At 58.9% G+C, this 22,996-nt stretch overlaps 1 protein-coding gene across 6 annotated transcripts; it reads left to right on the top strand.

The window, feature by feature from the left end:
* Positions 1 to 137: 137 nt before the first annotated feature.
* Positions 138 to 22,224, top strand: FER1L5 (fer-1 like family member 5). 6 transcript variants are annotated; one of them, XM_051811725.1, is made up of 50 exons: positions 138 to 1,058; positions 1,286 to 1,341; positions 1,428 to 1,519; positions 1,600 to 1,708; positions 1,789 to 1,938; positions 2,307 to 2,435; positions 2,510 to 2,572; positions 2,666 to 2,716; positions 2,932 to 2,962; positions 3,053 to 3,168; positions 3,249 to 3,354; positions 3,430 to 3,509; positions 3,596 to 3,664; positions 3,962 to 4,005; positions 4,117 to 4,193; positions 4,274 to 4,350; positions 4,479 to 4,592; positions 5,146 to 5,293; positions 6,034 to 6,158; positions 6,237 to 6,328; positions 6,939 to 7,140; positions 7,895 to 8,047; positions 8,551 to 8,664; positions 8,754 to 8,917; positions 9,819 to 9,918; positions 10,175 to 10,360; positions 11,020 to 11,131; positions 11,206 to 11,283; positions 11,353 to 11,534; positions 12,441 to 12,599; positions 12,685 to 12,783; positions 13,592 to 13,741; positions 13,830 to 14,046; positions 14,492 to 14,580; positions 14,664 to 14,705; positions 14,808 to 14,912; positions 15,528 to 15,659; positions 15,740 to 15,895; positions 15,979 to 16,070; positions 17,460 to 17,630; positions 18,150 to 18,298; positions 18,599 to 18,738; positions 19,242 to 19,330; positions 19,399 to 19,494; positions 20,435 to 20,576; positions 20,924 to 21,023; positions 21,255 to 21,463; positions 21,557 to 21,666; positions 21,744 to 21,882; positions 21,959 to 22,224. In XM_051811725.1, exons 1-50 carry the CDS (start codon positions 974 to 976, stop codon positions 22,064 to 22,066), a joined length of 5,799 nt encoding a protein of 1,932 aa, XP_051667685.1. In that variant the 5' UTR covers positions 138 to 973; the 3' UTR covers positions 22,067 to 22,224. The 6 variants fall into 6 exon arrangements, with proteins under 6 accessions (XP_051667685.1, XP_051667684.1, XP_051667687.1 ...); XM_051811724.1 differs by having other exon boundaries at positions 3,243 to 3,354; XM_051811727.1 differs by having other exon boundaries at positions 3,243 to 3,354; positions 21,754 to 21,882; positions 21,959 to 22,067.
* The last annotated feature ends 772 nt before the right edge of the window (positions 22,225 to 22,996 follow it).

Below are 22,996 nucleotides of genomic sequence, written 5' to 3'. Positions count from 1 at the left end.
GGGTTCGTGGGATGGCCCGAGTGGGAAGAGACCCGCACGGATCAGTCAGTCCAACTCCTGGCCCTGCACAGGACACCGGGCGCTCCCACAGAATATCCTGAGGAGGAAAGGACACACAAGAATCTGATAATGTCCTGGGGGGAAGGGACACACAAGGATCATCCAGTCCAACCTCTTTCACCACCCCTCAAGTGCACACGAGTGTTGAGGGAGCATTCCCGTGTTCTCACATTCCCATCATCTTGCAGTCCCATGTTCCTGTAGTCCTGTGTTTCCACTTTCCTGTATCCCATCCACAAACACTTCACATCTTCCACATGTCTCCTCCGTTTTCTGTCACTGGTGTCTCCATATCCCCTCTTATTGTCCCCTCCATCATCGCTCCGTGCCCTCTCTGTGTCCCCTTCCCATCCCCTCTGCATCCCTCCAATGTCCCCACCATGTCCCCTTTGCGTCAGGGTGACACAAGACATGGGAGCACATGAACATGGAGACACAGGAACACGCTGACATGGCTGCTCATGGACATGACAGTGACAAGGACATGGGGACATGGCTGCTCACAGACATGGTCACACAATGGCAGAGACATGGGGACACAGGGACACATCTATCCATCCAACAGTCCCTGCCCTGCCTCCTTCCCATTGACATTCTGGAACGTGAGAACCAAACCGTTATGCTGCTGTGGTGTCATCAGTTTGGGGACAGCACATGGAGGGGCACATTGGTGGCAACCCTTTGGTGGCAACCTCGAGAGTGGCACATTGGTGACAAACCTGCAGTCATTTCTTTGGTGACAGCACTGAAGCCATCACCAGTGACAGCACCTCAGGGGTGGCCCATTGATGGCAGCCCCTTGGTGACAAACCTGCAGCCATTTCTTCGGTGACAGCACCTCAGGCGTGGCACATTGGTGGCAGCCCCTTGGTGACACTCCTGCCACCACCCCCAGTGCCAATGGTCCCTGGCCATGCTGCGACTCCATGTGGTCAGTGTCCACATCCCCGGGGCCACTGGCTTTGGTCCCAGTGTCCATCTGTCCGTCTGCTTCCGAGGTACCACTGGGAACGGGAAGGGGACACCGCAGTGGCCGTCCCTGTGGGGCTGGGTGGTATTGGCCATCCTGGTGTGAGGGGTGGCATCCCAGTGGGACAGGATGTTGGTGGCCACAGCCGGGGACAGCTCTGGGTGTCCCAATGCATGGGGCCAGTGCCAGGCTTACCCTGCTACCCCAATGACCCCACCCTAAGGTGCCACCACCCTCCTCTTGTCCTCTCCACAGGTACCTCCAGGAGAACCCGGGTGGTACCTGAGGAGCGCAGCCCCACCTGGAATGAGGTGAGGTGACCCCAGGGGGACCTGCAGCAGCACAGGAACACACGGGTTATCCCCCTGACCCCTTGTCACCTCCCTCCAACCCCCAGGAGCTGGTGTGGTCACTGGACGAGTGTCCCCTAAGCCCCACGGACACGCTGAGCCTGCGCCTCCAGCACTGGGACCACCCACTGCCCCGGGGGTGAGTGGCAGGTGTGGGTGGGCACCCCAGGGTGACCCCCACCTCATAGCCACCCTCACCATGTTCCCCTGTCCCCACAGGGACCTGGGTGGCACCACAGTGTCATTGGACCAGTTGGTGGCCAACCCCAGCCTGCCGATGGCCTGCAGGGATGTCCTGCTTCTTGACCACTGGGATAAGCCCACAGGGGTGAGCTCCCCCCCACGGAGCCCCCCTCCAGCACCCTGGGGTGCCACCAGGGCCACTGGGGTGTCACTGTCCCTTTGCAGTGCACCATCACCTTCCGCTGTTACTACACCCCCTGTGGCAAGGCTGGGAATGCCACGGTCACCCCTCAGGGATGGGTGGCACTGCTGGGGGCACTGGAGACACTTCAGAGCTCTGGAAGGGCCCCCGTGGAGAGGAAAGAGGATTTCCAGGTATGGCACTCCAAACTAAGCCTGGCCTAAACCCCAGACCAAGCCTATCCTGGACCCCCAAACCAATCCCCCCGGAACTCAAACCAAGCCTATTCTGGACCCCAAACTGAGCCAAGCCCCCTGGACCTTCAAACCAAACCTCCTGGACCCCCAAACCAAGCCTATCCTGGACCCCCAAACCAATCCCCCTGGGCCTCCAAATCAAAATCTCTTGGACCCTCAGACCAAGTCCCTTAACCTTAAACCAAGCCTATCCTGGACTCCAAACGAAGACTATCCTGAACTCCAACCCAAGCCCCCTGGACCCTGAGACCCCTGGGGGTGATATCCCACCCATCGCCCACTCTGTCCCTGTTCCTCTCCCGCAGGTTCGGGTGAGGATCATCCAGGCCCGGCAGCTCCAGGGCAACGATATCAGGCCGGTGGTGAAGGTGCTCATAGGGAAGAGGCACTTCCGGACCCGGAGCCAGACAGGGAACAACCCCTATTTCAATGAGGTGACCCCAGGGAGGGGACACGGGGACCCCCAGTGTCCTTCAGCCCACGCTCACCCTCTTTGCCCTTTCCTTAGGTGTTCTGCCAAAATTTCCACGAGACACCAGAGCAGTTGGTGGCACAGCCCATCCGGATCCAGGTGGGAGGGATTGGTGGCACTGGCAGGGATGGAACAGGGACAGGGACAAGGACAGGAGGTGGCTCCTGATGCCATATCCCCTCCCTGTCACAGGTGCTCCGTTCCCAAAACCTCTGCACCAAAGCTGTCATTGGCACCTTTGAGGTGAGGGATGTGGTTTGGGAATGAGGAATTGGGAATTGGGGGGACTGGAACAGGGCATTGGGAGTTGGACTTGGGAATGAAGTGTCGGGAATGGGATGTTGGGAATGGGGGGTCTGGAACAGGGCATCGGGAATGGGGTTTCGGGAACAGGGCGAGGGGAATGGTTGTTGGGAATGGGATGTGGGATCACTCTCACCCCTTTGCCATCCCTGCAGCTCGACATCGGCACTGTGTACTCTGCACCAGGTGGGCGAGAGGGTTGAGGTGACACTGGAGTGACACCAGGGTGATTCTGGGGTGACCCCAAGGTGATCACGAGGTCTCCCCCCATTTCAGGGCGCACCCTGAGCTGGCAGTGGTTGAGCCTGCAACACCCACAGCACCATGACAGCCACTCCCGGGGGTACCTGCAGGTCAGCCTGGCTGTGCGCCGGGCGGGGGAGAGAGTGCAGGTGAGGCCCTCTAAACCCCTCAGCACCCTGAAAACCTTCCTGCGGGGTTCCCTAATTTGTGGCACCTCCCCAAGGAGCAGGAGGTGCCATCGGGGGACGAGGACGTGAAATCCAACCTGCTGCGCCCACCCCCGTGTGCTACCACGCTGCAGATCCGCGTGTACTGTGCCCAGGACCTGCCACAGGGTGGGCACAGGGGGGTTTGGGGCTGTGGGGGCTTGGGGGACTCCCCTGCTCACCTGTCTCCCCTTCCCGTGGCAGTGGAGCCGGCGCGGCCATGCCTGGGCGTCAGGAGGGGCTCGGGGAAGGTGGCAGTGCGGGTCAGCTTTGCTGGCAGGACGGTGAGTGCTGGGCAGGGAATGGGGCGCATCAGGAAAAACAGGGGGACTGGGTGATGGTGGGGGGCTCACGGCTCTGCCTGATGCAGCTCTGCACCCGAGTGATGCTCCCCAGTGCCAACCCCGAGTGGAACGAGGTCTTCTTCTTCCCACTGAGGGTGAGGTGTCCCCCCAGACCCCCATCCTACACCTCTCCCCAAAACAGGGGTACCCAAAAAAGGGGGACAGCCCCATTCCCATACCCCCATTCCCACATCCACACCTCCATTCTCACACCCCCATTCTCACTCCACACCCCTATTCCCACACCTCCATTCCCAACCCCACACCCCATTTCCACACCCACTCCTCCATTCCCACATCCCCATTCCAATCCCCACACTCCCATTTCTACACCCGCATTCTCATTTCCACACCCCCTTTCCCACCCCACACCCTCTGTTCTCCCTCTGCAGCTGCCCCCCATCTGTGAGGAGATCCAGCTGGACCTTCTCCGGGGGTGAGTGGGGGGCACCTTGGGATTGGGGGACACCTCCTCGGATTTGGGAAACATCCCTGTATTTGGGTGACCCCCCCATGTTTGGGGGACCCCTCACACTCCCCTCCACAGGTCATGCCGGAGCAAAGTCCTGGGCACTGCCACCATCCACCTGTCCCAGATCTACCAAGACCCTGAGGAACTCCAGGGTGAGCAGGGTCCACTGTTGGGGGGTCCCCAGCACCCAGACCCCCCCTGGTACCCTGACTCCCCTTTTTTTTGATCTCAGGGGGGACCCCCGGCTTCCTACCCTGCTTTGGACCCGCCTTCCTGCCCCTGTATGGTCCCCGGCCCGACTGTGCCCGGGTACAGAGTGAGAGGGTGACAGGGTGGGCACAAGGGGGGTGACGGGATAGGCACAGGGGGATGGCAGGATGGGCACAGAGGCCTTTTTGGGGAGGGACGCCCACCCAAACCTCCCCTTTGTTACCCAGGACTTGGGGGTGGATTATCGGGGTCGGGTGCTCCTGGAGATCTGCACCAGTGAGGGGACCCCAGACGAGCGGCAGAGAGACATTGTGGCACCCGTGGATGTGGAACGGGCACAGGTGGGACATGGGGACAGGGGGACATGGAGACATGGGGGATATGGGGACACGGGGATATGGAGGATGTGGGACATGGGGACACATACTTATTTATTTTTATTAATACATATATTCAGCATATAACATATATAATGTATATTATATAATATGGTTTAAGTATTTATATATAAAATATATACTACATATACACTATAGTATATCTAATTAACACGTACTATATGATATTTAATATCCACTATAGAATTAACATGTGATTAATATATATTAATAATATATTAATATAATTAACATGTGATTAATGTATACTTTAATATTTCTTTCCCCCAGGCTTTGTTCATTGAAGGCCATCAGGGTTAATTTAGCAAAACTCAAAGTCCCACTAATTTCCTCAACCTGTGATCCCACAAAAGCCAAACTTTGCTGAATGCCATCTGAAAGTGCTTTAAGACCAACCCCTGGCTTGTGGTTAATATAGTGCTGATGAGTAATTCAAACGATTAATTCAAACCATTAATTAACCCCCCATTTGAGTGGTTTTGGGGTTATTTTGCAGCAGCAGCTCCCGCCCCGGTGCCAGTGGGGGCTCTGTGGGGTGTTTTACTCAGCCACGATGGTCCCAGAGGGTCCTGATCTGCTGGGATTTGAGCTCGGGATTGGACACGACTCCTCGGCCACCCCCCTGAGCCCCCCCGTGTTTGATGGTGAGTGGGGGGGACACCCCGAGAGGGGGGCAGACACAAACCAGGGTGTATTGTATAAACACAGAAAATATCATGTAAATATAAAATATTATATAAATATAGAAAATATTATACACATATCTAAAGTATTATATGAGAATAATAAAACAATAGTACAAAAATAGTGTTTGATCCCTATATCAGGCTTAGTTTTGTACCATGTATTGCTTAGTACAAACACCAGAGATTAAAGTGGCTTTGTGTTAATTCTCTATATCTGTGATTAATAATCTTGTGCAAATTAGTCCTTCATTAATTACCTAAATCAGTGATTAATTAATATGGATTGGGAGATGTCTCAGTTTGGGGAACAAAGGTTGAGTGTCACAGCAGAGAGATCAGGGAAGGGGCACCGTGACCTGAGCATGTATTTGAGATGCTCTCAAGGAGAGAAGATTCATCAAAAGATCCAGAACCATCAAAGGGAAATTTGGGGAATGGGATGTTTGCAAATGACCACCAAAGCCTCTCGAAAGACTGCTACTCAGATCTAAATAACTCCATGGAGATAATGGGCAGAGTATTCATTAAATGTGATGAATATGTAACACAATGTGATGAATATGGATCAGTCCATGACTGTCCCGTGCTCTGGTGGGTTCTGGAGGTGCATTTGAGTGCACCCAACAAAGGAATATTGGTTTTCCAACCCCCCAGAAAAACCTCTTGGAGAGTTCAATTCCTGTTTTTTGGTGGCACAGGGAACCTGTACCACCACCTACCCTGGCACGGGGACAAACCTGTGGTGGCTGTCACCTCATCCTGGGAGGACAATTGTCGCCGCTGGGACACCCTGAACCTCCTGCGCACCCTGTGCCGGCGCCTGGTGAGACCCTAGGGGTGGGCAGGACTGGGGTGGGGGGTCACCCCACCCCAGCTGGAATGGTTTAGGATGTGATTTCAGGAGAGGAACACGGCGGAGCTGCGGCGCTGCCGCGGGGACACCGCGAAGGACGTGGGGGTGAAGCTGCTCTGGGAGCTGGAGCAGGACTGCAAGTGAGGGGGGGGTCCTGGGGGTCCCGTGCCCCCCAAATCGGGGCTGGGGGAGCAGGACTGCACGTGAGAGGGGGACTGGGGGTTCTGGGAGTCGTCTTTCCCCCCCCCCCCAGATGGAATGGGGAGTTTAGAGGGTATATGGGATCCCTGGGCTTGTCAGTCAGAGTTCGGGAGCATGGAATGAGGTATTTTGGGGGGGGGGGGAAACGGGATTTTTGAGCTTCTCAGTCAAGGTTTGGGGGAGTGGAATGGGGAATTTGGGACATTTTCTAGGATGATGGGACATTTGGGATGAACATGGAATGACGGGGAAATGGGATATTTGAAGGTGGAATGGGGCATTTGGGGAAAACAATGAGGAATTGGAGCAAATGAGAATTTGAGAAGATAATGGGACATTTGGGGTGAAAATGGGACAATTGAGGAGACAATTGGGTATTCGGATGGGGAAATGGGACGTTTGTGGGGGCAGCAGGGCATTGCTGGGTGGAACTGAACTTCGTGGGGGAAACGGCATTTGGAGGGACACAAGGCATTTTTAGGGAAACCAAGTGGGGAAAAAACCGGGCGTTTTGGGTGCAAACTGGGAGTTTTGGGGGTGTTTTTGCAGGCAGGCACTGGCCCAGCTGGAGGCACAACCCACACCCCTTACGGCTCTGGACGAGCAGCTCAGGAATTCCCGGCGGCTTCTCCTTCGACATTTGTGGAATGTGGCCAAGGAGGCTCCAGTAAAGGCTGAGAAATACGACTGGGACACACTGGTCTCGGGGGCTGAGAGGTGGCTCAGACGAGTGGCTGCCCTGGCAGTGGAGGTGGGGAATTTTGGGGCATGATCATCTCTGAACAAGTTATATTTCTTTAAAAAGCAAATTAAATTTAATTAATAGGAAATTTAAATTATAATTTAAATACAAATATAAATAATTATGAAATTAAAATTCAAGTGTAAAAATAAATTAAAATTTAAATATAAATGTAATGGAAATGTAAATTTAAAGAAATATAAATTTCTTTAAAATTTCTTTCCATGCAGCCGGGGGGAGATGTTGGAAAATTCTTTTAACTTTAGCACAATAATGTTTGATCTCTAAATCAGTGATTAACAGTCTTGTGCCAGCTATTGCTGCCTTAATTACCTGTATCAGTGATTAATTAATATGGACTGGGAGATGTCTTAGTTTTGGGAACAAGGGTTGTGTGTCAGAGCAGAGAGATCAGAGAAGGGGCACCATGTATTTGAGACACTCTCAAGGAGAGAGGATTCATCAGTAGATCCAGAACCATCATAGGGAAATTTGGGGAATAGGGTGTTCCCAAATGACCACCAAAGCCCCTTAAAAGACAGATCCCAATAACTCTGCAGAGATAATTAGCAGAGTATTCAGGAATGCAATGAATATGTAACACAATGTGATGAATATAGATCAGTCCATGACTGTCCCCTGCTCTGGTGGGTGCTGGGGACACATTTGGGTGCACCCAATAAAGGAATGTCAGCTTTCCAAACCAACAAACCTCTTGGAGAGTTTAATTTCTGTCTTTTGGTCTCTCCTTGTGTCCCTGCAGCCCCAGGCCGGTGTCCCCAACTTGGTGCTGTGGCTGCTGCAGGGGCAGCGCCGGGTGGGCTGTGCCCATGTCCCTGTCACTGATGTCACCTTCTCACCAATCGGCCCTGACGCCTGCGGGCGGCTCTGTGGGAAGATGCAGACCATCTTCCTGGTGGGAAGCTCCCCGTGTTCCCTCTATACCCCCTCCACATCCCATTTGTGCCCCTGCGTGTCCCCTCATGTCCCCTCTGTCATTGCTTGATGTCCCTTCCATGTGTCCCTCCCTGACCCCAAACATGTCCCTCCCATATTCCCTCCCTGTCACCTCACTGCTTTGTGTCCCCTCCATATTCCCTCAACATCCCCTTCCATGTCCCCTCTATCATTGCTCTGTGTCCTCGCCACATCCCTCCCCATGTCCCTTCTATATTCCCTCCACATACCCCCCAACATCCCCTCCAAATTCTCACCACACCCCTTCCATGTCCCTTGGTACCCGTTCTGTGTCCCCCCATGCCCTCTCTCTATCCTCTTCGCTACTGCTCCATGTCCCCTCCACCCCCCCATCTTCCCCAAATTCCCACCACATCCTCCCCATGTCCCACTCTCTGTCCCCCCCCGTCCCCTCTCTCTCCCCTCTCCATTTCCACCCCTCACTCACATTTTGGGGTTCAGGGATCCGGGACTGTCCGTGCCCAGGTCCGTGTCCGGCTGTGGCTGTGCCGGGTGTGCGACAGCGGGGCCCTGCCCCAGCTCCTCGAGGGGTCCCTGCAATTCCACACCGAGACCGTGAGTGTGACACCACCCTGGGACCACCCAAACCCCCTGAGGGAACCCCCAAACCCTCCCCAACCCTGCTGTGTTTTTTGTCCCCCCAGTACGAAAACCAGACACGGCTTCTGGGGAAATGGGGGCCCTGGAAGCTGTTGGGGCGTCCCCCCTTCTCCGATGGCATGGGCAGGGAGGGGCTCCCTCCGGGAAAGATCCAGCCCCCCAAGGGATGGCGCTGGGAGGGGCCCTGGAACGTGGAGCTGCAGCCGAGGTGGATGAGGGGGTTTTGACGGGATAGGAGAGGGTTTTTGGGGGGGATGTTTGGCGGATATGGGGGGATTTAAGGGGGCTTGGGGGTTATAGGTGGGTTTGAGGGGAATGCAGGAGGGTTTGGGGGGGGTTGGGAGGGTTTGGCTGGGATACGAGGGGGTTTTGGGAGGATATGGGGGGATTTGAGCAGGTTTGGGGGGATAGGAAAGGGTTTGGGGGAGTTTGGGGAGGATATGAGGGGATTTAAGGGGGCCATGGGGGTTTACAGGTGTGTTTGATGGGGATACAGGGGGTTTTGAGAGGGGGTTGAAGAGGGTTTGTGTGGGATATGAGAGGGTTTGGGGAGGATATGGGGGGACTTGAGGGGGTTAGGGGTAGTTTGGGGATATGGGGGGATTTGAGGGGGTTTTGGGGGATTACGGGTGGATTTGAGGGGGATACAAGGGGGCTTGAGGGGGACTTGAGGGAGCTTTGGGTGGATATGATAGAGGATTTGAGGGGTTTTGGGTGGGTTAGAGGTGTGTTTGAAAGGGGTACAGGGGGTTTGGGGAGGATATGGAGGGATTTGAGGGGATTGTAGGGGGTTACAGGGCTTTGAAGGGTGTTTGGGGGCATACAGGGGGGTTTGAAGGGTGTTTGGGGGCATAGAGGAGGGTTTGGAGAGGATATGGGAGGGTTTCAGGGTGTTTGGAGGGGATACAGGAAGATTTGTGGAGGATATTGGGAGTCTGCAGGGAGTTTGGGGGGGATGCAGGGGGGTTTGAAGAGGATATGGGGGTTTGAGGGGGATTTGAGGGGGTTTAGAGGGGATACAGGAGGATTTGAGGGGGATACAAGGGGAAAGCCACCCACCTGCCACCACGGGGACCTGGGTGACACCAGCGCTGTCCCCTTGTCCCCAGGGAGATGCTGGACACAGGCAGTGTGGTGTGTGAGATGCTGCAGGAGCTGAACGGGAACCAGATCCAGAGGAGCTGCTCCAACGGGACCACCTCTGATACCGTGAGTGAGGAGGGGGGAGGAGGGAGCAGGATAGGCGGATGGCAGGATGAGGGGTCAGGGAGGGAGGTGTCGGGGATGAGGATGATGGGGATGGAGGTAACAGGGACGGAGGGAAATGGAGGTGGCAGGTTGGGGGTGATGGGGATAGGAGGCGGGAATGGGGATGGCAAGATGGGCTGATAGGGATGGTGGTGTCACCATATCATGGTGTCCACATGTTACTGTCCCATGTCCCTGCTGTCCTATCCTTCCCCAGGACCCTGGAGCAGTGTCAGAGGACGAGCCCTGGCAGTCTGAGTGTTTCTGGCCCCGCCCCTTCCGTCCCAAACCCCCGGGGAGTGTCCTGGGGGGGGCCCTGTGCCGGCGGCGCCGCTGGCACCGCGGCTTGGTGCTCGCCCAGCCCACGGCCGTGGCACCCCTGTTCCTGCTGCAGGGAGTCCCAGTAAGAGAGAGGGTGGGGAGGGGTCTGGGTGGAAGGGGGGAATGGCGAGGAAGGGGTGGAAAATGGGGGAAAGAAGGGATAGATGAGGGATGAGGCATAAATGGAGGGATGGATGGAGAGATGGGAGCAGAGGGATGGATGAAGGATAGAGCATGGAGAGATGGAGAGATGGAGGCAGGGATGGGGAAGGGAGGGAAGGATAGTGGCAGAGGGATGGATAAGGGATAGGGCACAGATGGAGGGATGGGAGGAGGGATGGAAGGATAGGGGGCAAAGGGATGGCTGAGAGATGGGGAGATGGAGGGAGGGAGGGAGGGAAGGAAGGATGGATAAGGGATGGGAAATGGATAGAGGGATGGCAGGAGGGATGGAAGGTTGGGGGTTGGATGGAGAGATGTGGAGAGTGATGGAGGAGGGAGGGAAGAGGGAGGGAGAAAGGGAAGAACGGGGCAGCAGGATGAATGAGGGATAGGGCATGGATAGAGGGATGAGGGAGGGATGGAAGGATGGGGAGGGCAGGGATGGAAGTGATGTGGAGATGGGCCATGATAGGACTGCAGAACACAAGACAGCAGATGTAGGACCAGAGGACAACAGGGCCAGAGGGGCTCCCACCCCACACCCCATATGCCTCACCCCCCCATCCCTTCCTGCCGCAGGACACGGAGGACACGCCCAAGGAGGACAATCCAGCCGTGGCACTGCTGGAACCCTGGGGGTCACAGCCCTCCCTGGAGCAGCCCCTGCCCTTCATTCTCTGTACCTTCCCCTGTGAGCCTGGGGAGGGTGTGTGTGTCCGGGTCCAGCCTGGGGGTCCCAGCCCCCCTGACACCCCTGTCCTGCAGGTCCCAGCCGCTTCCAGCTCCGCTGTTACCTCTTCCGGGCCCTGGATCTGACCCCTGGCATCTCCAAGACCTCTATAGGTGGGACCCCCACCCCGTGCCCCCCCCCCAGTGGCCCCACGGGGTACTGATGGTGTCACTGTCACCCAGCCACCGCCGCCCACGTGTCAATCATGGATCGGAGCCAACGCTCCCGGGTCGTGCGGGGTGTCCTGGACCCACTCTGGGAACAGACGCTGCTGCTCCACCCAGTGCTGCTGTTCGGGAACCCCCAAGGGGTTCGGGAGGACCCCCCAGCCGTAGTGGTGGAGGTGTTTGACCAGGCTGGGGAGGTAAGGAACACCAGTGGGGGAGGGAGGAGGGAAGGAGGGATGAGAGAGAGGTGGAAGGATGGGGGGGTCAGGGATGTAAGGAATTGAGGATGGGGGGAGCAATGTGGAGAGAGAGGGAGGGAGGGAGGGAAGGACGGCAGAGGGATGGATAAGGGACAGTACATGGATGGAGGGGTGGCAGGAGGAATGGAAGGATGCAGGAGGTCAGGGATGGAAGAATTGGGGGTAGACTGAGCAATGTGGGGGGGAGGAGGGAGAAAGAAAGAGAGGAGGGTGGGAGGGAAGAAGGGAAGGATGGGGGCAGATGGATGGATGAGGGATGGGACATGGATGGAAGGATAGTGGGAGGGATGGAAGGATGAGAGGTCAGTGGTGAAAGGATTTGGGGATGGAGGGAGCGATGTGGAGAGGAAGGGAGTAGGGAGGGAGGCATGAAAGGATGGGGGCAGAGGGATGGATAAGGAATGGTAAATAGAGGGGTGGGAGGAGGTAGGGAAGGTTGGGGGGGTCAGGGATGGAAGGATTTGGGGATGGAGGGAACGAGAGTGATGTGGAGAGGGAAGGGGGGAGGGAAGGAAGGAAGGATGGGATCAGAAGGATGGATTGAGGGATGGGGCATGGATGGAGGGATGAGGGAGAGATGGAAGGATGGGGCAAGAGATGATGAGGGATGGGGGACAGAGAGATGGGAGAAGGGAGGGAGGAGTGAGGGAGGCAGGGAGGGATGGATAGAGAGGGATGGATGAGGGGTGGAACACGGATGGAGGGATGGCAGGAGGAATGTAAGGACGAGGGGTCACCCACGGGTGGGGGAAGCAGTGGGAGGATCAAGGGGGTCAGGGATGAAAGGATGAGAGGGGCACCCATGGGTGGGGGCAGCACCTTCACCCAATTCCTGCCTCACAGGGTGCCGGTGTTTTTCTGGGGAGGTGTGTGTGCACCCCCGAGGTTTGGCTGGATCTGGGACACCGGGAGCCCCCCTGGCTCCAGCCTCACCCCCTGCGCGGGCCGTGGGGCCCGGCCGGGGACCTGGTGGCTGCCTTTGAGCTGCTGCTCGAGCCCGAGGTGAGCAGGGGGCACCAGGGGCACTGGGGGGGCACGGAGGCACCCAAGGGTGGGGTCCCATCATCATTGACCCCTCTCCCCGCAGGACGGGACCCTGGCAGTGCTCACACCCCCCCCGCTGAGGAAGGATGTGCTTGGCATTCCCCTGGGAATCCGGCCACGGCTCCAGAGGGTGGCACTGGAGGTGGCATATGGGGACACTCGGGGGGGGGATGCAGGGGGGAATGGACAGGGAGAGGAACATGTGGGAATAGGGATGAGGACAAGGAGGAAGCAGGGAATGGGATGGGGACAAGGGTGAAGCAGGGAGAGGGATGGGTACAGGGATTGGAACAGGAATAAAGACAGGGTGGGCACAGTCTGGGATGGGACGGGGATAAAGGTGGGATGGGGACGAGGTCTGAGATGGAGACTGGGAGGGGAACAGGAACAGGGACAGTGCTGAAGGTCCTGGGGATGGTGACATGGACAGGGATGAAGGGGATGTAGATGAGACAGGGACAAGAACAGGGATGAAGATGAGGACAAGCACAGAGGGATGAAGGCAAGGACAGCTCGGGGCTGGGATGAGAAAAGGGACAAGGACAGGGACAGTGCTGGAGGTTCTGGGAATGGGATGGGGACAAGGACAGGGATGCAGACAGGGATGAAGGTGGGATGGGGACAGTATCTGAGATGGAGACTGGGAGGGGGACAGGGACAAGGGACAGTGTTGAAGGTAGTGGAGATGAGATGAAGACAAGGACAGGGTGGGGACAGTGGATGGAGACGGAACAGGGACAGGGACTGCTGAAGGTCCTGGGCATGGGCTGGGGACAAGAACAGGAATGGGACAGGGATAAAAGTGGGGTGGGAATGTGGTATGAGATGGAGACTGGAGTTGGATGGGGATGGGGACAGGGACAAGCACCTTAACCCTCCCACTGGGCACAGATGCCATTCGAGGGGCCCCCAGGGCACCCAAGGGTGACACCTCCCAGGTGTCCCCGCAGGTGCTGGCCTGGGGGCTGCGGGGGCTGCGCGGGGCTGTGAGGGAACCTAGGCTGGAGCTGCAGTGGGAGGACCAGACCCTGTCGACTCCTGTGATCAAGGATTTTGCCTCCAACCCCAATTTCCCCACCACCACCTTCCTGCTGACCCTGGTGAGTGGGGGGGCGGGGGGGCAGGGGATGACCCCCACCCATGGGTGCTGCTGTGGCACCCTGGGGTGTCCCTGTGGCTCGTCCCCAGGCCCTGCCAGAGGAGGAGCAGTTGGTGCCCCCCATCCGGCTGCGGGTGTGGGACAGGGGGAACAGGAAGCTGGAGGTCCTGGTGGGACAGGGCTGCGTGCGGGGACTGGGCCAGTACCGCTGCAGGACCCCTGGCCTAGAGCAGCCCCCCCACCAGGAGCAGCCCCCTGGCCCTGGAGACACTGGGACTGGCTCCTATACAGTCGTGTCCATGCCAGGTACTGCTCATCCCTGCCCCATCCCTGGTACCACTTCTCCCATTCCAAATACCCCCTGTCTCATCCCTGCCCATCACAAGTACCACTTGCCCCATCCCAGTTACCCCCTGTCCCATTTCTCTTCCCCTCTACCCCATCCCTACCTCATCCCCGGTACCATCTCTCCCATCCCAAATACCCCTTGCCCCCTCCCTGGTACTCCCCGTCCCATCCCAGGTAACCCCTGCCCCATCCCAAGTATACCCTGCCCCATCCCTGCCCCACCCTTGGTACCCCCTCTCCCACCCCTGCTCCATCCCTGCCTCATCACTGCCCCATCCCAGGTGGCCCCTGCCCCATTCAAGATGCCCCCTGTCCAGGTCCCATCCCCGCAGCATTCCTGCCCTGTTCCTGCCCCATCCCAGGTTCTTCCTGCCCCATCCCTGCCCATCCCTCTCTCCCACAGACGAACCCCTTTCCCTGCTGGCCATTTTCAGCCTCTGGAAAGGTTTATGTTCCCACCTCCTCACCAGAGCCTGGGCCAGGATCGCCCAGGTGAGTCCCTGGGATGGCACCCCCCACCCTGGCACTGCTGGGCCCCGTGCCTCAGTTTCCCCATGTGCCCTTTGCTCCTGCAGATCCTGCTCAGCTGCCTTGGGAAGAAGGGGAATGGCGACAAGGTAGGTACAGGAATGGGGCTACCAGGGGGCACAGGAATGGGGCTATCCGGGGGCCACCAAGGCCACCTGTGCCACCCATCCCACCTTCCCCTGTTCCCTTAGGACATGGAGGAGGAAGAGGAGGAGGTGGACTGGTGGAGCAAATTCTACACGGCCTTGGAGGATAAGGGAGAAATCCCATGGGGAACAAACAGGGACAGACTTAAGGTGAGGCAGAGCCTGCGATTGGGATGGGGACAGGAGTGGAGATGGGACAGGATGGGACAGGGGTGGAGATGGAACAGAGGTGGGGATGGCACAGGATGGGACAGAGATGGGGATGAGACAGGATGGGACAGGGATGAGTGGGGACAAGGACACAGATGGAGACAGAGAGGAAAGTGGGATAGGGATGGAGTCAGGGATGATGGAAACGGGATGAGGATGGGGATAGGGATGGAGATGAGGTGGGGACTGGGACAGGACAGGGATAGAAATGGGCTGAGGACAAGGGCAGGGATGGAGATTTGGAGGGAAGCAGGATGGGGACAGGGACAGGGATGATGAAGGGAGGCAGATGAGGACAAGGACAGGGCTGAACAAGAGGACAAAGATGGGGATGAAGATGGGAAGGGGACAGGGATGGGGATAAAGATATGATGGGGATGAAGTTGCAAGGATGTTGAGGACAGGGATGAAGCTGGGATGGGGATAAACATAGGAAGGGGATGAGGATGAAGAAGGGAACAGGTCTGTGATGGGGAGAAGCACAAATACAGGACAGGGATGGGTGTGACAGGGATGAGAACAGGGATAAATCCCAGGCTGGACATGGTCCCGCAGATCTACGGCTGTGAGCTGGAGGCCGTGCCCGAGTTCCAGGGGCTGCAGGATTTCTGCCAGACCTTCCCTCTCCACAAACCGGGTGGTCCCCCCATGCCTGGGCAGGATCCTGAGCCCGTGGGTGAGTTCAAGGTGAGTGAGAGCCCCCCGTGGGACCCCAGAGCTGGGGCCGTGAGACCCTCCAGGGGTGCACAGCTGGGATTCTCTCTCAGGGGCTGTTCTGTATCTACCCCCTGCCCGAGGAGCCCAGGGTGCCCCCCTCACCCCAGCACTTCCAGCAGCTGCCCCCCAGCAAACCCCAGGATTGCCTGGTGCGGGTCTACATCGTCCGGGCCTTTGACCTGTCCCCCTGTGATGTCACTGGACTGGTAAGGACCCCCGGGGGTGGGGGGGTGTCTCCTGCCCTCTCTCCCCCCTGGTGCCACTCTGACTGTGCCCTCCCTGCTGCTAGAGTGACCCCTATGTCCGGGTGTCCCTGGGGAAGAGAACCCTGGGCCAGCGGGACCAGTACGTGCCCAACACCCTGGAGCCCGTGTTTGGCAGGTGGGGATGGGCTGGGGGGCCTGTGGGCACAGTCATCCCTGGGTGGCACAGGGATGGGAGGGGAGTACTGGGCGGAGGGGGGCTCATTCTGCATGTCAGCACATCCCTGTGCCAATCTGTCCCTGTGCTACCAGGTCCCCCTTCCCCATGGTGGTGGATCCCAGTGCCACCAGATATCCCATTCCCAATGCCAGTGGGTCCCTCTGCCAGCAGATATCCCATTCCTGGTACTGGTGGGTCCCTATTCCACCAGATATCCCTTTCCCATTGCTAGTGGGTCCCTGTTCCACTGGGTATCCCATTCCTTGTGCTGGTGGATCCTGGTGCCACCAGCTCCCTGTGCCTGTGGGTCCCCACTCACCAAGCCAGTGGGTGCCCCTACACAATGTCTTGGTGGGGTCTGGGAGGGGTCTAGGTGGATCTGGGGGAGGTCAGTGGTTCTGGGTAAGACTGGGTGAGGTCCGACAGGGATATCTGAGGGGGGTCTGGAGGGGTCTGGGTGGCTCTGGAGGAGTCTGGGGGAGGGAGTCTCAAAGGGGGCTGGGGTGGGGGGTCTGGGTAAGTCTGGGGGAGGGATCTGGGGGAGTCAGGAAGGTTGGTTGTCTGGGGGGATATGGAAGGGTCTGAGGGGATCTGGGTGGGGTCTGGAGGGGTCTGGGGGGTGTCAGCGGTCTGGGGAGGGTCTGGGAGCATCTGGAGGGGTCTGGGAGAGGTCTGGGGGGGTCTAGGGGGTCTGGGTGGAGATCTGGGGGAGTTGAGGGGATTGGTTGTCTGGAGGTATATGGGAGGGATCTGGGGGGTTCTGGAAAGAGCTGGGGGGGATCTGGGTGAGGTCTAGGGGGTTCTGGAGGGGTCTGAATGGTCTGGGATGGTCTGGAAAGGTCTGGGTGGGATCTGTGAGAGTCTGTGGGGAGTCTGTAAGTGGTCTGGGTCGGTCTAGGGGAGGTCTAGGGATGTCTGAGGGTGGGTCTGGATGGGGATCTTGCAGGGGCTCGATGTGGGCTGGTTGTCTAGGAGGAAATGAGGGGGTCTGAGGGGATCTGGATGGGGTTTGGAGGGGTCTGAGAGGCATCTGAGTGGGGTCAGGGTGAGTCTGGAGGAGTCTAGGGGAGTCTCAAGGTGGTCAGGGAGGTCTGTGGGGGGTTGGGAGTTAGTTGTTTTGGGGGATATGGGAGGGGTCTGTGGAGTTTCTGGAAGGATCTGGGGGCGCCTAGGAGGAGTCTCGGAGGGTCTGGGGGAGGTCTAGGTGTTTCTGGGGGTGGGTCTGGGTGGGGGTCTGGGGAGTTGGGGGGGTGTTGGTTTTCTGGGGGGATATGAGGGGGTCTGGGAGGGGTCTGGGGTGCCCCCCACTCCCCATGTCCCAGTGCCGATGCCGTTCCACCCCCCCAGGATGTTTGAGATGACGGCCACCATCCCCCTGGAGAAGGACCTGAAGGTGACGCTGCTGGACCGTGACCGGCTCCCCCCAGACCAGGAGATCGGCAGCACCTCCATCGACCTGGAGAACCGGCTGCTGTCCAACCACCGCGCCCACTGTGGGCTGCCCACCCTGCACCACACGTGGGTACCACGGGGGAACACGGGGGGATGGGGTGGGCATTTGGGAATGGGCACAGGGAGAGAATTAGGGAGTGAGTGGAGACAGGGATGGGGTGGGCACAGGGGGATAGGAGGGCACAGGGAGATTGGAATGAGGTGAGAAGTGGGATGAGGGGGCACAGAGGGATGTGGGGCACAGGGAGATGGGGGCGCAGAGGGGTAGGAATAGGGTGGGCACTTGGGAATGGGCACAGGGAGTCAGCAAGTGGATGAGGACAGGAGTGGGAACAGGAGACAGGGATGTGGTGGGCACAAGGAGCTTGGGATGGGGGCACAGAGGAGCAGGGGGCACAAGGAGGATTAGAGGGCACAAGGAGGATGGTGGGCACATGGGGGTAGTGCTGGGGTGGGCACAGGGATGAGAATGAAGGATGGGAATGGACACAGTGGGATGGCACAAGGGGTATATATAGAAGAGGGCACAGGGGGGACAGCTGGTGGGGAGGTTTCGCAGCCCCCTGCCCACCCCCTGCCTCTCAGCGCGGGCCCCGCAGCCTGGAGGGATCAGCTGTGCCCAAGCAGGACCCTGGAGCTCGTTGCTGTCACCCGGGGGCTGCCCACCCCTGAGTTCAGCCCCGATGGATTGGCTGTGACCTTCAACCACCGAACCTTCCTCCTCAGGCACTTTGGTGGGTCCAGGGGCTGGGGTGGTCCAGAAGGGGCTGGGGGGATTGGGGAGAGAACTGGGGGGGTATGGGGGAGACTGGGTGGAGACTGAGAGGGTCTGGGAGGGTGTTGAGGGGGTGGGGTGGGGGTCTGGGAGGGGCTCGAGAGAGTCTGGGGGCATGTGGAGGAGGTGTGGAGGGGACTGGGGCGGAGGGTCTGGAGGGGTCTGAGGGGTGAGGAGAGTCCGGGGGGTCTGGGTGGAGTCTGAGGGGGATCTGGGGGTGTGTCTGGGCCCTGTCCCACTTGTGCCGGTCCCTGTGCAGAGAGTGGCCCCCCCACGTTCCGCCACCCTGGGCCCCCTCGGGAGCGCCTGGCCCTGCACGTGCTCAACCTGTGCCCCTTTGTGCCTGAGCACCTGGAGACACGGTCCCTCTACAACAGTGCCCAGCCCGGCCTCGAGCAGGTGGGCACCAGCACCATGGGTGGGTGGGGACATGGGGATGGGCATGCGGACACTGGGGTGACAGGGAACCTGGGGATGGGGTCTCTGGGGTGACAGAGACCCCAGGAGTGGGTGATGGGGACCCTGGCGTGACAGGAACCTCAAGGGTGAGTGATGGGGACACTGACATGACAGAGAACCTGGGGGTGGATGATGGGGACCCTGGGGTGACAGGGACAGATGCACTGGGGTGATAGAACCTCACAATGATGCAGAACTCCAGGCAGGGAGGGATCCAGGGGTGCGGGGATATGATGGGCACCCAGGGGGATGTGACCCACCCTGGGGATGGGTGATGGGGAACTCCAGGGTGACTGAGAGCCTGGGGTGAGGACCCTGGGGTGACAGAGACTCTAGGGGTGGGGAGCCTGGGGTGGCAGGGACCCTAGGGGTGGGTGATGGGGTCCCCCAGGACCAAGGGGTGCCTGAGGTGTCCATTCCCAATCCCCTCGTGCCCCATGCAGGGCAAGCTGCAGATGTGGGTTGACATTTTCCCCTCCAACCTCGGACCCCCTGGGCCCCCTGTGAACATCGACCCCCGCAAGGCTGAGAGGTGAGTGGCTCTGGGAGGTTGGGGCGGCTATCCCTTGGCAGATGGGGACACTGCTCTGTTCCCCCCAGGTATGAGCTGCGTTGTGTGGTGTGGAATGTGCGGGACACAGACTTGGGGGACACCAACCTGCTGGGGCAGCGCATGAGTGACATCTATGTGACTGGGTGAGCACAGGGCACACGTGTGTGCCCCCCAAATAGGTCCCCATCACTGTGGGGTCCCTGTCACCCCCCAGCATCTGTCCTTGTCATCCCAGGGTCCCCATCCCCAGACTCTGTCACCTCAGGGTCCCCGTCACCCCATGACCAAGTTCTACATCATCCGAAGGTCCCCATCCCCAGGTTCCCTGTTACCCCAGAGTCTCCACCCCCAGGTTCTCCTATCATCCCAGTATCCCCATCCCTCACTCTTGGGATCCCTGTCACCCCTATCACCCATCACCAGATTCTCTGTCACCCAGAGTCCCCATCCCTTAGCCCCATGCTCCCTGTCACTCCATCGTCCCCACCCCCAGGTTCTCTCTCCCCCCCCAGGGCCACCATCACTCACCCCCGAGGTCCCTGTCACCCCAGGGTCCCTCTCTCCATGTTCTCTGTCACCCTAGTATTCTCATCACTCACTCCTGGGATTACTGTCACCCTAAGGTCCGCTTCGCACATCCCAGGTTCTCCACCACTCCAAGATCCCCATCCCCAGGTTCCCTGTCACCCCAATGTCCTCACCCCCAGTCCCCCCATGACCCCCAGCTGTGATACCCTGTGCCCAAGTTCTTCCTGTTACCCCAGGGTCCCCTTCACTCACCCCAGGGTCCCCATCCCCAGTTTCCCCGTCACCTCAGGGTCCCCATCACCCACTTGGGGTTCTCTGTCACCCCAGGATCCCCATCACCCACCCCAGTGTCCCCATCCCCAGTCTCTCTGTGACCCTAGGGTCTCTGTCAGCTCAGAGTCCCCATCTCTCTGTCACCCCAGGTTCCCTGTCACCCCAGGGTCCCCATTCCCAGCCTCCCTCTCACGCCAAGGTGCCCATTCTCAGATTCCCTGTCAGCCCAGTATCCCCACCCCCAGTCCCCTGTGCCCCCGGCAGTGCTCTACGTCCCTGCAGGTGGCTGGACGGTCTCCCTGAGCAGCGGCAGCACACAGACATCCACTACCGCTCCCAGGACGGACACGGTGCCTTCAACTGGCGCTTCCTGTTCCCCTTCGAGTTCCTGGCGGCTGAGAAACTCTGTGTCATCGGCCGCAGGGTGGGGGGACACCCTGGGGGGATTGGGGGACAGAGAGACTGGGGAGGGAGGGGGGCATGGGATGACAGAGACCAAAGGAGTGGGTGATGGGGACCTGGGGTGAGAGGGACTCTGGGGTGACAGAGAACCTGGGGATAGCCCTGGGGGGACAGGGACTCGAGAGATGGGTGATGAGGACCCTGGGGTGACAGGGACCCCAGGATTGGGTGATGGGGACCCTAGGGTGACAAAGAACCTGGGAGTGGCCCTGGGAGGACAGGGGCCCTGGGGATGGATGATGGGGACCCTGGGGTGACAGAGGACACTCCCGAGTGTGACAAGCATGACCCCCCTTTCCCCCTCCCCAGGAGCACGTCTGGAGCCTGGACAAGACAGTGCTGAAGGTGCCACCCAAACTCATCCTCCAAGTGTGGGACAATGACAAGTTTAAAGCAGATGATCTTCTGGGTGAGACCCCATTTCCCTGCCCTTGGACTTCCAGAGGGTTGGGGGGCACCCACTGGTGACAGGGAGCACCCACAGATGATGGGAATCATCCACTGGGGATGGGAAGCACCCACTGGGGATGGGGAGCATCCACTGGGGATGAAAAGTATCTGCTGGGGAAGGGGAGCACCTATTGGTGATGGGAAGCTCTCACTGGTGATGGGAACTCTCCCTCCTTGCCTTTCCCCACAGGCGTGCTGGAGCTGGACCTGACCAAGCTGCCCTACCCAGCTCTGACCCCCAGGCTGTGCAGGGGCATGCCCTGGGAGCACCGTAGTGTCCCCTGGCCCTGGTGCAGGACCCCAGCCCTGGCCCCCTCCTCAATCAACCTGTTCCGAATGCGGCGGGCGCGGGGCTGGTGGCCCTGCACGATGCAGGAGGATGGCGCCCAGCGGCTCTCTGTAGGTTGGGAATGTCAGGATAATGGGGGGCAGCCATGATGGAGGAGGGCAGGGACACGCTCTGCATCCCAACTGCCCTCACAATCCCTCCAGGGGAAGCTGGAGCTGAGCTTGGAGCTGCTGACAGCCGAGGAGGCCGAGGAGCGGCCGGTGGGGAAAGGGCGGGAGGAGCCTAATAACTACCCAACGCTGCCGGTGCCCAGGTGAGTTCTGGGAAGGAGCATGGGGATGTGGGGAGGGAGATCAGGGGTGGGGTGTCTGAGCTCCCTGTGATCCACAGGCGCTCCAAGTCCTCGTTCCTGTGGCTGCAATCCCCGCTCCGCCTCCTGCGCTATGGGATCCGCTGGCGCTACTGTGGCTGGGCCGGGCTGGCATTGGTGGCAGTCTTGCTCCTCTTCCTCATGCACATCTTCTTCCCGGTGAGCACCCCCCCGCCAAATACCACCTCTCCTGGCTGGGGACACCCCCTGAGCTCCCCTCTCTCCCTCCTTGCAGAGTTCTATGACTGTTAAGATGGTTGACCAACTCCGTGTCCTGCATCCTGCTGGTGCAGAGCATCCTAAAATGGAGCATCCCCCTGGCAGAGGGGCAATGCCAGCCTGAGGAGCCCAGGAACCCCTCAACTCCCTCCTTCCCTGGCTGCCAACCCCTCCCTGAGCTCCTCTCTCTCTCCTTTTTGGATTATCCCACCATGGAGTGGATTGTCCTGCTCCAGAGGCTACATCCTGATGAGTATTCTAGGAATTAACAGAGTAATGTCCACCAACCGTCAAAGTGTTGTCTCAAACTCTGTGGGCTGGGGGTGAGGGACATGAACGTGGCCCACGGAGCAGATCCACATGGAGGCAACGTTAGGGGACTGTTATGATCAGGTTCTTAAAATTATTAGAGAGGCCTCTGCCAAAATTAAAGTGCAAATGGGACCATGTTGCAGAGTCAACAGGACGGATTTTTATTAACAGTTAATGTGAGGCAGAGAGAGAGAGAAAGAAATAGGAAAAAGAGAGAGAAGTGGAAAGAGAGGGTGAGGGCTTTCTTTCCTGGGTGGAAGGGCAGTCGTTGGCTTGCAGGAGTGCGACACTGCAAGGGGCCGTCCGAGTGCCAAAATTCAACATGGACAAAGATTTCTCCCAGACCAAAGGTGCCCACCCACAAAGCTCTTGCTGTCCACGTAGTGCAGAAAGTGGCGCACCAACTGCAGGTGAGAGACAGAGGGTGAGGGCTTTCTTTCCTGGGTGGAAGGGCAGTCATTCACATGCAGGAGCGCCACACCGCAAGGGGCTGTCTGAGTGCCAAAATTCAATACGGACGAAGATTCCTCCCAGAGGAATGATCCTGAGTCACCTTCTTACCCAGGTGGGGTCTCGCAAAGGGGGGGGGGCCGCGCGGCTGCAGTGCCGCTCCCGGCCGTGTCCGCCAGGCGGCGACTGTGAGGCAGGGCCAGGCGGTCGGGGCGGGCTTGGAAGCGGCGCCTGCGCAGAGCGAGGCGTTGGCCTGGCCGGGCCGGGCCTGAAGCGCTCGGGGCCGCCGGGC

This window comes from Manacus candei, unplaced genomic scaffold (assembly GCF_025592945.1).
Source record: "Manacus candei isolate 608988 ecotype Guabito, Panama unplaced genomic scaffold, ASM2559294v1 h1tg000084l, whole genome shotgun sequence".
Taxonomy (NCBI): domain Eukaryota; kingdom Metazoa; phylum Chordata; class Aves; order Passeriformes; family Pipridae; genus Manacus; species Manacus candei.
This window is presented reverse-complemented; position numbering and strand designations above follow the sequence as displayed.

Bases quoted from the DNA above. Each gene is read 5' to 3' on its own strand.
- FER1L5 (XM_051811724.1), top strand. From the start codon at position 974: ATGCTGCGACTCCATGTGGTCAGTGTCCACATCCCCGGGGCCACTGGC. The intron at 19,331-19,398 runs GTGAGTGGCTCT...TGTTCCCCCCAG, and splicing joins GACCCCCGCAAGGCTGAGAG to GTATGAGCTGCGTTGTGTGG. The intron at 19,495-20,434 runs GTGAGCACAGGG...ACGTCCCTGCAG, and splicing joins AGTGACATCTATGTGACTGG to GTGGCTGGACGGTCTCCCTG.